The 14,981-nt window shown below is 36.9% G+C and overlaps 1 protein-coding gene across 27 annotated transcripts in view; it reads left to right on the plus strand.

Annotated features, from left to right (window-relative positions):
• Nucleotides 1-14,981, plus strand: part of DLGAP2 (DLG associated protein 2) — a 456,578-nt gene that overhangs the window by 415,917 nt on the left and 25,680 nt on the right. For all 27 annotated transcript variants that reach the window (XM_071441861.1, XM_071441871.1, XM_071441889.1 and 24 more), the window contains one exon: nucleotides 8,589-8,938. In XM_071441861.1, coding sequence (XP_071297962.1) covers nucleotides 8,589-8,938 — 350 coding nt within the window. The remainder of the gene's footprint in view (nucleotides 1-8,588; nucleotides 8,939-14,981) is intronic.

Consider the following 14,981-nt stretch of genomic DNA (forward strand, 5'->3'; position numbering starts at 1 on the left):
AGCAAAGGCCTACACTTTTTGATCTTGATGTCTTGTTTGATTTGCATTTCTGTTTTGAGACTAACATTAATTACACTGTCAAAACATATTTATCATTTATGTAACATGGAGCTGCCTACAGACCTAAGTTTTCTCAATATGGCGGTAACATCTTGTGCACAGAATTATTTAATTAGAGTAATTGCTTTTATACATTTCTTCTCCAGGGAGACTATATTGGCTCCAGCTTTTTGCAAATTTAGTGGTAACATTTCCTCTTAATTGTTAGTTTCCTGTAGAAAATCAGATAGATGTACAGAACTAAAAGGATCTACTCTGAATATCGAGGCTGACCAGTTGCACACACAGATTTATTTTTTTTTAAAAAAAAACACATCCAGTAATTTTGCCTTACCACAGTAATTTTTAATTGAGGTTATGTGTCGTACTAATGATTTCAGTAGTTTTTTAAAGCACTGCACAGATTCTGTTTATCAGAGAGATGTCAAAGACAGGTGCTGCTTAAAAAAAAAGTTTTTTAATATGTAATTTATTTGGCAGCAGTGTCTCAGTGATGAGCTCTTTTGAAAAAATTTTTTAAAAATTGTATATAGGCAGCACAATTCTGGTCTGTGCCAATAATATGTTAATATAATGGTCCAGATCCTGAGATGGTATGAATTGGAGACTGGTTCCACTGACTTCAATATCAACATTTTCAATGGGATTAACAGCATGGTCTAATCAACTGCTTCAAACTGGTAATTTAATTTTAAAAATTACAGAAATACAGAAGGTTTGCTTTTCATGCCTGTCTGGAGTTAAAAAGATACCTTGGGCGAAGCTGGTACTGGCTGCTATATAGCAGCTTCAGCAGAAGGGATCAAGGTGCAGAAAATTAGGTTTCAGCCACTACTGCAGGGAAATTCCACTCAGATTTGCTTCACCATCCAGCTCCCAGGGATATGGAGCAGAGGAGATGAAGCTCCCACCTTTCCAATGAACACAGGTAACAAAGGACAGGAGAGGTTATATCCCAGTGCCAACCAGCGTGTCACAGGAACAGAGCTTTTGGCTGGAGTTTTTCTCACCCCTTTGGGCATTTCACAGCACCATAGAATCATTAAGGTTGGGTAAAACCTCCAAGGTCATCAAGTCCAACCTTTGACTGACCACCACTATGTCAACGAAATCAAGTGCCAGGGCCACTTGTTTCTTGAACACTGCCAGTCATGGTGACTGTCAAAATTAGCTGTCCTAATTTGAGCTGGTTGTCCTTGATTGTCTTTATGGTTGTCAGAGAAGAGCATAGGATGATTCATTTCCTGGTAAAATAAGCATCTAAAATGGGCAAGAATTGCCCCCAGAATTGCTTATTTTTCTCACAGTAATTCTAAAAGTGATTGGACAGCTATCTTGGACCTGGATGACTGGGTTTTTATCAGCAACTGATGTGAGGTGAGATGGATTCCCACGTATAGTTCCCAAAAACTGTCTTGAAGTTCTGATGTAATTCACTGTTATTAAAAGGCCCTACTTAAAATACTGGCTCGGGATAAATGCAACATTTTGCCCCCACAGACTATGCCAACATGAGACTACCAATTAACATCTGACTTTAGGGTGTAACAAATATCCTGGTTTACTTAATCACAAGATGTGTAAAATGATCCAACAGGAAAAAAGGTTGCAAAGTTATAGATGTATACTACCCAGACAATGATTTCAGGTTTAAATAAAGTGCAGCCCATCATATAAACTGTGCTGATAAAAATCATCTGGTTGTAAGCAGTCTTTCAAAAAAATCTCATAAAAATATCACTGTGATATTTTTATATCATATATATATATATATCAGTGGGATATATATATATCACTGTTTCTTACTGTTTAATCTCAAAAGGAAGAAACAGGGTCTTTTCACAGATACCCAGACTCTAGAGTCTCTCTCTAATGAGAAGCTCTCTGGTCTCTTTATGGGCTAGGATTCATCATGGAGGCCTGAATGAGAAAAGGGAAGAAGCAGAAAGATAGGTTAACAACTAAAGCATCTCTCTGATTATGTTAGAGAGAAATTTATTCAGAATTTAATTAAAGAAGTTAATTTAATTAAAACCAAAATTATCTCTTGAATTTGAATCACAGTATGACAGTGGTAAGTTTTAATGACTACTTTTGCAAGGTTTGAATATTCTTACAATTAAAAAAACTCCCTCTCAACAACCTTTAAAATGGAGAAACTCTTGAATATAGAAAGCCCTCAGAAATTACAGGATCTTTCACCACCAGAACAGCAAGCAAAGGTGTGGACCTTTCCAGGGAGCACCAAAGGAAAGGGCTGGAGAAGCCTGGACTGTATGGGACATGGCTCCCTTGCCTGCCCTACACTCACATACAGACAGTATTTCAATTTAAGTACAAGTGGGTGTTTAGAGGAGCACTCTGAGGAACCTGATTTACATTCAGGTGCCTGTCTAGGGTCAGGTAATGGAGCAAATTGCTCTTTTCTTCTGTGCAGCCTGAGTACATAGTGCTTCAGCAATGAAAGGAGAAAGAAGAGACTCCAATCAGCAGTGTAGGTTTTGAGGTAGTCACTGAGGGCACACATTGAAAATGGCAAGCTTGGGTCCAAACAGACTGATTTACTGATTTACTTGGATCCAAACAGTCTGATTCAACCTTTTCCTCATCATTTTAACAGTTCCATTTTTTTTTATTAAATACCAGAGGCTATATATGTTACAAAAAGCATTTTGAAATCTTTTTGTTACCACTGAACTTTAAAGGTATAACTGATTCAAGAAGGACACCCCTTACTAATGTTTCAGAATTTGACCAAGAAAAGCAGATTATTTTGTAGAATTAAACTGGCCTGTTTGGTACTACAGTCTGCTTTTAATGATGTTTGGAATCAGAGACTTATGTAGATGGAAGGTGAAAAGAGGCATATATAAAAAGATGTGTCCCAACTCCCTCTCTTTTAAATGGGGACTTGTATTCTTATTTTTTACATCCATGACTCGTTAGAAAAATCATCAAATAATTAATTCTTTTTGTGAGAAATAAACTCTTTTAGTGTCTGTGGTTTTTCTTTTCTCAAAAGTCGCCTTTGATCTCTAAATGTTCTTTTAATGATCATTATTCTGTGTTTTGAGAAGTAACTGTTAGACATCCATATGTACATTTTTATTTTAGGAGTAACTCAGAATTTCTAATGACCATGATGGAGAACAGTGAAGAGATATCAGGGCATTTCAGGGACAGTCATGTTAGCTGGAACTTCCAACACCTTTGGCTATAACAATGTACACCAAAGACTATTTCAAAAACTGAAAACTCTTTTGATACAGGGTTAGATTTGATTGCTGCCTTTCATTATCAGAAGGCCTCTTTTTCCTCTTCTGAAATAATTTCAGGGTTGGTGTTGACTATCCCCGTGCAGAGCAGAAGATCTAGCTCTAGATCTGGGCATCTGCCTTGTGTTTCTCCTGGTGCTGTGGCTGCTCAGAGGAGCCCTGAGTGCCTGCAGCAGCAGCCCCTGGGACCTCTGCCTCCAGGGCAGCTCCCAGCTCCCTGCAGAGCAATTATCCTCCTTCTGGATAAACCTCCCTACAAAACAGAAAATCCAGTTTACTCCTGCCACAGCCATTTCCGTTAATTGATGGTGCTTTCATGTAAATCCATCACCCAGCTAATTTTGTGATCTCAGCCTAAATAATGTTATTTTGACTAAGTGCTTAATGGTTACATTGATTTGTAAAAACCCCTCAGGTGATTCTGTCTTGCAAATGGAGCAAAAGTGGTGATTTATTAAAAGGCTGCCTTTTGAAAGGTGTTCTGAATGTCACCCACAGCCACTGCTATTTCATCAAATAGATCACATTTCTCCTACTGCCTTGTGTCTGTGAAGGTCTATGGCTAACCTGAAGTTATGTCTAAATTGACTTATTTTAGTAATTTTATTTCTAGTATAAACTTTGTTGGCACTGGAATATGGCTGGAATAGCTCATTTCTATGGCTGTATGAACAGTAACTTTTAGCAATTTTAGACAAATACAGTGTAGATTAAGAGGGATATTCTGCTTCCAGCTGTATCACTTAAACTGTTGCTCATAAATGATCAGGAAATCTTCCTTGTATTTCTACTGTGTGTATGCAAACCACCAAATTGCCAGTTCTCCAGTGCTGGAATCATCTTCCTGGCTACTCAGTAGTATTGCCATAGTGCCTGATATTCTGGTTGTGACTGATGCTGCCTGCCTGGCATCACAGAGCACATAAAACAATTAATGTGGTTTACAGAACAGGTCATTCATAGCCACCTCTGTGCCAAACTCAGCACTGGTAGGCAATCTTGTGCATGTGAGGGTCTGGCACTTAGGATATCAATTCTTACAAAACTAATTTGATATTTTACACTTTTTCCTGACTAGGTGAGAAATTAATGCATGTTATGCTGCATTGTTACAGCACAGAACCATTTTGTTTATTCTCCATTTCTCTAAATGCCCTTCCTTAAAGGAAAATCTAGTGGAGCCAATTGCACATATTTATGTTGAAGTGAGGCAAGTACCCAAGCAGTTAATACTTTGATTCAAAAAGGAGTCTGAAATACCCATATGGTTTAGAATTAGAACAGCTTGTCACCATTTTTTTAATTTTTGATTCATTATTATAAGCTAATAGAAGGAGACAAAATGTATGTGCAAAACTTTAAAAAAATATTTTTCCCACTTTATTAAATTAGGCAAAAAATAAATTGTGCTTTTTATATCAAGATAGCCTTTGAATACAACTGGAAAGAAAATTTTAGTTTCTTTTTCTAGTTTATTCATAAAAAGACATATTTATGTCTTGTGCCATCTGCTTTATTTTTCCTTGCATTTCAGAGCAGCTATAGATTTTGCAAACTGATTAACAGCATTGCAGAGGCCTGTTGCTTTTACTTTGATTGAACCTCATTGCTCAGCAGCAGGACTGGAAAGAGAAATATCAGGAATATTCAGGATATGCACACTAAAACCACTAAAAAATTAAAGAAATCAGAAAACTAAAGAATTCAGAAATCTTTGGTCAGCACTAGAAACAACATATTATCCTGGATTGACGTTTTACGTGTCCAAACATGGAGCAGGTCTCTGGTGTCTGCTCAAGTGCACAATTTAAATCTGTCTGAAGCCATCCTGTGCCAGCTCTGCCCTCCTGGGGCTCTTCCACAGGCCTGCCTCATGCTGGGTCTCATCTCCTGCTGTGGTGCTGCCTCTGATGCTCAGCTTGTCTGCACTGAAGTCAAGAATTCTCCATCCCATTCCTGTTCCAGCTCTATTTTCACCCCCAGTGCCCTGTGGAGCTGTGGGGCACTGTCCTCAGCCAGTGCTCTGCACCCCAGGACTGCTGCCCAGCACCAACCCTCTCTGTGGGGCCAGCAAAGTCCTCCAGAGCTCTGGAGTTTGCAGAAGGATGACTAAAAATGGGGAAGACACAAAGCAGTGCTGAGGAGGTTTTATATGCTTGCTTTGGACTAATAACTACTGGGGCAAATAAAATGTACAGGGTAGAGAATGGTGCAAAGGTGGCAGGAGCCCCTGTCCATCAGCAGAAGCAGATGCAAAAACTTAATAAAAGCAAAACTTTTTATTTAAGTTCATTTTCAGTTAGGAGCAGGAAATGTTTCTTCCCATATATGATGTGTTGCATTAACAATTGCCAGGACCAAGAACCAGACATGATAGCAAAGGGTTATTGTTGATACCAGGACTATTCCCAGATGCCATTGCTAATGGAAACAATTTGCAAGTGAATAAAGTTTCATGCTTCAGACCTTAAGGCAATACTTATTTATTAGAGATCTAAACCCAAACATGAACAGTAAACTGTGGATTACTGTGTTACTTTCTCCTTTAACAGGACCCTAATCTGTTATGTAGCTGTCTCTTAAGTCACCAACACATGCCAAGTTATCCCATTTAATTCACTAGAACCACTAGAATTATTAAAGCAAATAGAATTTGGTAGCAAGGTTTGACTCTCAAATGCAGGTCTCTATCCTCTTACTTGATTTTGTTAGTCTCCAATTAGTCCCAGATTTCTGTCTCTGAAACTGTTATTCCAGATACAACTCATTAACAGTGTAGAGATGGATTTTTTTTCATTCCCTGTTCAATATTTGATCTCTGTGACTGTATAGGAATTAATTGAATTTCTTCCTGCCATATTTCACTGTAAAAATGTAGCCAGTTTCCCACAAACTTCCAGTCTACTGGAAGTTTCTTCTACTTGTTCCAAGAAAATCTGTGGGATTTTTAATTTCTGTTTAGTGTTCACAATCAAATGCTTGCCAGAACACTGCAGTTACTTTAATACCCGGTGGCTTTAAATCATGTCACTCCACTGAAATAATCAGACTTTTTTAGAATAAAATATTCAATCCTAGGGGGAGAAAAAAAGGGGGGGACAAAAAAAAGGCAAGAAATTGTTTTGGTTTTGCCACAGGAAGAATTTTTCTTTTTCAGAAATGTAAATGAAGATTAAGTCAGCTAAGAAGGGCTGCAACAGCAGTTTAACATTTATATTCATTAGACAGAGAAGTGATCTGCTGCTCAAGTAGTAGGGATATACCTGCTTGTGATGTTTCATTATCACATTAACCATATGTTTCATTATTCACTGCTATTCTTTTACATGAAGACAGATGTAAAAACAATAAAGTAGTTATCACAGTGATAACCTGTCTTATGTTACAGGTAAAATTGGCTTCCTGTGCTGGATATTGTTCACCCTATTTCACCCCATTTTCTCTATTTATGTTTCCCAGCATGTTGATCAGTTGGATCTAAATTTGCAGAGTGGGGGAGCAGTATTATGGCAACTCTCTTAGTGGAAACATTCCTCAGACCCACTACTTGAGTTCATTAGACACTGTCTTAATTTCCAAGATTTACTGCCTCCCCCTTCTTCTGTGAACTTTCTGTACTCCCTAAAGCATCTGAAAAATACTGAGTTTTTTTCTTTCTTCTTAATTGCTGGTGACAAAACTGACAGGAGATGACTGGTAATAGGACAACAAAATTGCACTTCAAAAAAAGCACAGTCTCAGATACTGAAGAGCATGTTTCATGTGTTTTACATGTTTCACTCTGAGTAATTTAGCTCAGAGCAAGGCTCTAAATCTCTACCAGAATTGAGCGGCATCAATAGTAATTCAAAATGTTCTTTAAACTGAAGTTTTCTTTCCGAACTCAGGCTTTCTCTCTTTTATGTATGATATCACTTTAATTTATGATTTTCAAGAGTCAACATTTAAGTGTCACTTTCTCTAGACCCACTGTTCACACAGACTAGCCTGGTGATACAGGTTCAGCAGTCCAAGGTGTTAATTCCCAAGCTGATCTCTACATTCCAGATAGCTGCAACATGGCCTTATATAAAAAGGAGAGGCTGACTTCATTGCTCATCAGCCCCTACTGGTGTAACGGGGAGAGGAACTCTTACAGAACCTTTTTTGGACTCAAGTAACCCCAATTCCAAGGTTACCTGAGTAACTGCTGCAATGTCAATCTATTAGTAACACCAGACAAAGGCAAGCTTATTCCTGTAACTATACAAGAAGTGAATTGGACTTTGTTTCTCCATACAGGAAGAAAGATATACCACAATTCCTTTTTTTTAATCAGCTGCTAATTTTATGAATTATGATTCTATGTGCTTTGGGGAAAATACTCTTCCACAGCAGAAATACTCTTATTAGTACCAAAAAAAAAAAGTGAAAAAGTGTTTAGTGGGTTTAGACAATTAGAAAATTCAGCTCTGTGATATTAATGATTAAATATTAATCTCTTTGAAATTTTTAAAATTTTGTAAGGATGCAGTATTGGCACAGTTCTGCATCTGTAGAGTTTTATTGGATGTTTGTTGAGCCTTATGCTGGAAGACGGAATCTATGTTAAACCAGCTTCAGAACTGCTCTGCTCATCAAAGCTCTGCTCATCTTAATAGCTTTGCATATATTAGAATATTTTTAACATGCCTTGAATTTTCTTTTATTGACGGTATTGAAAAAATTTTAAAATATATGCTTCTTGCACAAATAAGTAGCCAACCTTGCCTAATTACAACCAGTGTAGCTGGCAGCATTTTAAGAGGTTATAGTGTGGCAAACCATAAAGTAGTGTGGTATATCACAAAGCTCACAGTTCAGACAATAAGAACAGGGGAAAAAAATCTTCCTTTATTCCTTTTATGATCTTTATCCCTTAATCTCAGAAGCCACAGTGTGTTCTTACCCAGCACAAGTCTTAACACACATGTCCTTGCAAACTCTCTTTCATCTTCACTGTAATTTGGGACTCTCATTTCCACCCTTTCCTTCTTCCTTGTTGAAATAAAATCTTTCTATGGATAGCCATCTGATTCTGAGTGACACTTTCAAATAACAGTGAGGTTGATGAAGAGTACTACATTACACCATCATAATTTTTAAATAGCACAATCTTAGGGTAATTTCTGTTGTCAAGTTTCCATCAGATTAATCTCAATTTCTCTCTTTCCTTTTTTCTTTCTCTTTTTCTTTCTGCTTATTTTTCTTTTTTTCTTTTAATTCTTCCCATAGCTGTAACTTATACAAGTTACAAGAAAACACCGCCGCCAGTACCCCCTCGCACCACTTCCAAGCCGCTGATCTCCGTGACGGCGCAGAGCAGCACAGAGTCCACGCAGGACGCGTACCACGACGGCCGGGCCCAGAGGATATCCCCGTGGCCGCAGGACGGGCGAGCCATGTACAACTCCACCGACAGCCTGGACAGCAACAAGGCCATGAACCTGGCCCTGGAGACAGCGGCTGCCCAGCGCCACGCGGCCGAGGGCCAGAGCACCTCCATACGCACCAGTGACAAGGCCATCCTCGTGACAAAAGCAGAGGAGTTCCTCAAGAGTCGCCGCTCCTCTATAGGGATCCAGGTAGTCTATCATATACACCTGTGTTCCTTGTCTTCTTCCTGTAAATAGCATAGAGTGAGTCATTCAGCTTCACTAGCTCTGATAATCTCCCAAACAATCCCTGGCTGCTTAGCGGTAATTGCAATTCACATCATGGCTGTGCAGAAAAGTCTTCGGCTAATGCACTGTACATGGGAGAAAATGAATGAATAAATCTCTAGGGAGGTTACCTGTCATTAACACTTGATATGAAAATTATACTGCAGAGCTACAGGTGAACAGCATGTTCATCTCCTTCCCTCCGTGAATTAACAGTCCTTTTAATAGAATTTCACCAGCTTTAAAATGCTTTACTGTACTTTTTCCATTATATTTGTCTTTTGACCTTGGAAAATGAGTAAAGTCAGTCAATCTTCAAGTATTCTACCTAAAAAGAGACCCTTGCTCTTTTAGTTGTGCTGGGAAGAAGGTACCAAAAAAGATAAAGAAATGTTCTGCTGTAGATACAGCATAATTAGAGATGGCAAGTAATAAAAGAACATTAATAAATACAGTCTTAGAGCATTCTTCCATTTGTCCATCAAAACCCACAATATTTATTTCACCTGACAAAATGTGTGTCAGACTGTAGAAAGCTTAGTCGAGTTCTGTTGTTTCAGGCAAATGAAATAAGACAATTCCAAATGCAAATTTTGATTGCTATTCCTTCTGCTAAATGGTAAGTGCTAGATAGCTAGAAATGGTCATTTGTTCAAATCCCTAGGAAATACCAAGTAGTAATAAAAATTGGAAAGTTGAACTTGCAAAGAATGCAAAGTCCTTTGAGACAGCAGTGGAAGAAAATTTAGGCTTCTGTTCTGCTGAATATCCCCTTTTACATGACTGGGTTCACTTTTGCACTTACTTTTGCTAGATTAGCTACAGAGAAACTGACATTTATTTTGACATAGGTATTGTGGAGACAGCAACATAGATCTTGAGAAGGTAATCATCTGTGTAAAAACGCCCAGTGAGTGGCTGTATATTAGAAATATACAAGAATATAAAAGAAAGTATGTGATTTTCTTTAAAAAGTAGTAATTGCATTTCCATTAATTATATAATATAATCACAGAAAAGTGTTTGGGTTAAGCCTATCACAGCTGCTGATTGAACTGTACAGGTTAACATTTTAGCATGCTGTAATTTTGCTGTTCCATAATGCATTAGACTAATGGGAAGGAATCAGCTTTGCCAGAAAGCTGTTTGTCCATTTCCTTGTCAAAAAAGTATTTGATTCTGATTCTTTGGATGCAGAAAAGTAGAATTCAATTTAACAACCATGGAAAAATAGTCAGATGCCTACTTTTAAAATATTTTACAGAGTAATTAGTGTATCCTAAATTGTTCAGAGAAGGAGCTTGGGAGAAAACACTGAGAAGTTCAAAGGAGCAGCAAAGAAATCTTTGGTACCTTTTAGCTCCTATATTCAGAAAGGAATAATATCTAGTGTTGTTCTTATCTCTCCTTTACAGCAACTGTGCACAGTGGTATTTATCAATGTTGGTGTCTTGATTTGGTCAGTCTTGATATTCCAGCAATTAATTCTGGAACTTTGATTACATCACTTGATCCTGTTTATAACTACAGGTGATGACCAGTACTTTTCACTGGGCCCTGACCCTTCTTTATGAGTGCTGTGTTTAATCATATGTGCTTATTATCCACAAAAACACCTGTTTCCTTGGGGGCAGCAGATCTTCCATAGCAGCTTGCCATCTGACACTTGGACTGTAACAGTGGTCCTCAGATGCACACATGGAGAAAGGCAAATGTTGTTTCCAACAGCAAGTTTTAGAAGGGCGAGCTGTTTCTTATCTTTCAAGAAATACAAACTTCTTTGTTGTACCATTTGACATTAGAAAATGTGGAATTTTCAGCAGTACGCTGAGCACATTTTAGTTGTTTGGGGTTTTTTTCAACATTAAGCTTCAAACATCACATTAGTGAGAAAAATACATTTCTGCAGTATTTTTAAATAGGAAATACATTTTGTTATATGGCTATTGCCAAGTTTGAACAGAAAAAAACCCACAAGGTAGAATGTTCTTATTGCAAACGACACAAATAGTAATTTGTATATTCAAAGTACAGTTGCAGTATTTAATTTCTTTTAGACTTCTGTGTCAAAGTACCTTGGAAAAGGATGTTTTTTATTTGCATATTTCCTTGATTGACTAAATGACTTGTTTTCTCATTAGCATGCCATGCCAGGGTAATGCATTGAATTTGCATTTATTTGCATTAGTTAATTTGCTATCAGGATGGTTAATTTGTTCATTTTTGACTGTTCCACTCCTTTAACACATTGATGGGAGAATGTTTGCCAAGAGAGCTTCATACAGGAGCAGAGAGGAACAAAGGTACAGAGTGACCAGCGGTGCCACTGCAAGTGGAAACACAGTGGACCCAGCCTAGGGCAGCTTTGAGATACATGATTTGTGCAGAGTACATGTAGTGAATAGGAGTCCTTTTGAAAAGCCCTGGCATGCTAGGAATGTGCCAGTAGGGTTGGTATTCACAAGCCTGAGCTCCTAGAGAAGCACTGGAGTTACTATACATCTGTAACAGCTGTCTGCAGAGACAGGGAACAGCACAGATACACTAATCCATCTCACGGTGTGTTAGCTCTATCCCTGATGGGATTTTGAACAGAAAAATAAAAGCTTTGGAAACGAAGCTTTTTCAGAAAATAGCTAGGGGCTTTGGGTTTTTGGGGGTTTTTTTTGTGTTTTATTTTTTCCGCTGTCATATTTAAATCAAGACAAATATTGTCAGGCATGTCAATAGGCACTGGGAAAAAAATGCTGACTTATAAATTGAAATTAATTTCAAAATACTGATTTTGAGATTAAAAATTTATTCAGCAATTGAAAGAGTATATGGATATAAAAAGAACAATACTCTTGTAATACTAGTAGCTCTAAACCTCCTATCTGTCTTCTATCATGACAGCAAAAGACTAATCAAAGTATGTGAATTAAAATGGAGAGTAGAGATTGTTAAGAGTAAAATAAGCACTAAATCAGAACAAGGTTGTTGCTAAGATATTTTCCAGGATTTTCCTTGCTCTTTTGCACACCCTAGTATATATGCTAATGATTAACATTTCAAATCTGCTCTACTTATAAGCCATTTCATATTAAAAGCATTGGGAATGTGAAATATATGAGAAAACATGTCAAGGAATTCCTCCTATTTATTGCAAGTCTTCAAAACATGCAGTCCTTTGTTTCTTCTCTATTTAAAAGACATCAAGGCTTCTCAAATTGAAGAGAAACCCTGGAAACAAATGAGATGGAAACAAATATTCTAAGTGTGAAGGCTGATTCACAGTCATATTTTTGGAGACAAGCCCTAATTGTAGCATAGAGAATGGACTCAGTCATCTTCATTTATCATCAGAAGATCACGCTTCAAAATACTTAGTGTGTTTTTTATAATCTCCAGAATCTACATTGAACAAATCCTTCTTATAAATTAAAGGCTATATCCAGGGAGATTAATGCAATAGCTTCCTTGCATAAGCTTTTTTGTTACAAAAGGAGACCTTCTGCATAATTTATTTTTATATATGTGTATATATATATATATATATATATATATATATATAATTCATGTCACAAAGTAAGAACATTGTTCATGATATTCTGCACTCTCAAACTAGAATTTCCCTTTAACATTAAGCATTTTGTACCCACAGTTAAATGTACTTAGATAGGCACCTACATTTTCTTTGCACAGTTTAGGTTATACCATCTTCGTCAGTGCTCTATTCAATGTATACACAGCAGTCAAAAGAAATATTTGCATTGATTACACAAGTGTTTGGATAATAAATGATCCAAAGCTACAGAAGTACTGTTTATTCTCCTCCTAAAATGACTGTTAGACTGTGCTTTTGTGAGAGGAGTGTATGAAGTCCTTTGCCCGAAGAAGTCAGTGAATATTTGTTGGTTCAGAGCAATTTGCTACTTAGCATTAAATGCACCAAAAAAATTATCAGTGACCTCTGCTGTGTACATGATTCTCTTGCTACAATCTCATATATGCTTGACATAAATCCCATTTCTAAACTCTGGCTTGTATTTTTAGTAAAAATTCATTTCTTAAAAGATCAGAGGAAGTTTTCAAGCTGCTTCTTTTGATAATTAGCAGCTACTGTGCCATGCCGCATATTTGAGTAGTCCAGATGTTCAGCTGGGAATTAGCAGAGTGGCAAAATGGAGCTCCATGGTGAGACACAAAAAATCTCACTAGCATTAAAGTATAGGTTTATTTTGCTGGGTTTCTAAAAATTATTTTGAAAGAATGTATGTTTTTAGCTGGTTAAAATCTTCCATCAGTTAAGGAAAGCAATAGCTATTAGTACTGTAGTTTTATTTGAAGTGTTTTTCCTACGTTGAAGTCACTGCATACAAATAAGGTCACCCCATACCTAACAGTGGTTATCTAAATTCACAATTACATACACTTGATCTAGTGTCAAAAGTAGTGTTTTCTACTCTATTTTAGTCTTGTTTTATCACTGAGAATTCTATGCAAGAGAGGAAAGGTGAATTATTTCCCTTCCTGTACATCATCAGAGAGATTGTTTATTAAACTCTAATTATAGAATAAATTGGTTACAGCAGTGAAAACCCATTGAGGGCAGTGAAGTCGCATGGGGAGAGATAATGTGGCCTGAAGGACTCTTACTGCTAATGCTTAGGAGAGTGAAGCAAAAGCCAACAGGTTAAAATCTGTTTTCTTATGCATTGAATATATTAACTTCAAGCCTACCTTTGAGACAGTATGCATAGAAGCTTAGACTGGATTTTTTAGGATGCGGCAATGTTATTGCACTTGCAGTGCTCATGTTTAAGATAAAATGCCAATTTTAAGAGACTTTTTGTTCTTTTTTTGGCAATGAGAGAGGAAGCTGATTTACTCTATTAGATCTACTCCTTTCTTCTGCTTTTGATATGACTGCCTATTTTTTCTTTCCTCTTTTGTGTGAGATTCCATCAAAAGCATATAAAGATAAAATTCTTCACATTGTTTGCTTTACTGAGACTGTGGGCCAATTTGAAAATATTGTTTTATAACCCATGTAAATATTAAAACAATAATGAATCAAGGACTATAATAACAGATTTAGTGAAAGTTATTTGAGTTTCAAGAGTCACATAATCAAACCAAATGTATTACTTTTATCCTCTGCTCATTTGAGTTTAGCCTGGCCAATCAGATGAAAGAGTTTCCTGCTGTTTTCTAGCAGGAGTCTTTATAATATCTGTCATACAGCAATGCAATTTGTTTGTTCATTTTTTTTCTTTATGATTGCAAATTACTGTCTTATTTTCCACTTTTGCTTGTCTTGGTATTTGCCTCCATTTTAGATTTTGCTGGTTGTTACAATATTTGCAATGCTAGATTTTGCCTGCACATGCACACAGACACACACAAAAATTGGCATTCTCCTGCTGTTACAAGCCATAGTGAGAAAATGAAAGCATTAAAATACCAAGGCAATCATCAGGTCGTTTATTTAGTGTCAATCTTGGCAAGCTGGAGGGAAGGACAAATTGGCAAGACTTTATATTTAGAGATAAGTAATATAATTTTTATTTTGACACCTGGATCATCATTTTTCTGATAATTTTTTGGAATAAAATTTTAGAGTGTATTACTTCATTTGTGCCTGTGAATTCTAGGTATCAATTGCATATTGTGTAAATTACTCAGGATTATATCTCCAGGTGAAATGCCAGTAAGTAAATACTTGAAAACAGACCAATAAAAACCTTTTTCTCGATGTGTTGCATCAATAGAAAGATACCAAACCATTCCAAATAAAGGTAAGATAAATCTGCCTCCACATATCAGAAGCAGAGTTCAAAAGAAGACCTGCTATTTCTTACTAAACCAGACAATGTAGCTGGCAAAAACAGGTATGTTTTTGATATGCAATAATGAAGAAGGGTGTGTGTTGCAAGTCTGCCTGCTTTGTTCCAGAAAAAATTGATGGACCAATTGATGTTCT

Source organism: Agelaius tricolor, unplaced genomic scaffold, assembly GCF_023055355.1.
Source record: "Agelaius tricolor isolate 1412-34295 unplaced genomic scaffold, bAgeTri1.0.p SCAF_1, whole genome shotgun sequence".
Classification (NCBI taxonomy): domain Eukaryota; kingdom Metazoa; phylum Chordata; class Aves; order Passeriformes; family Icteridae; genus Agelaius; species Agelaius tricolor.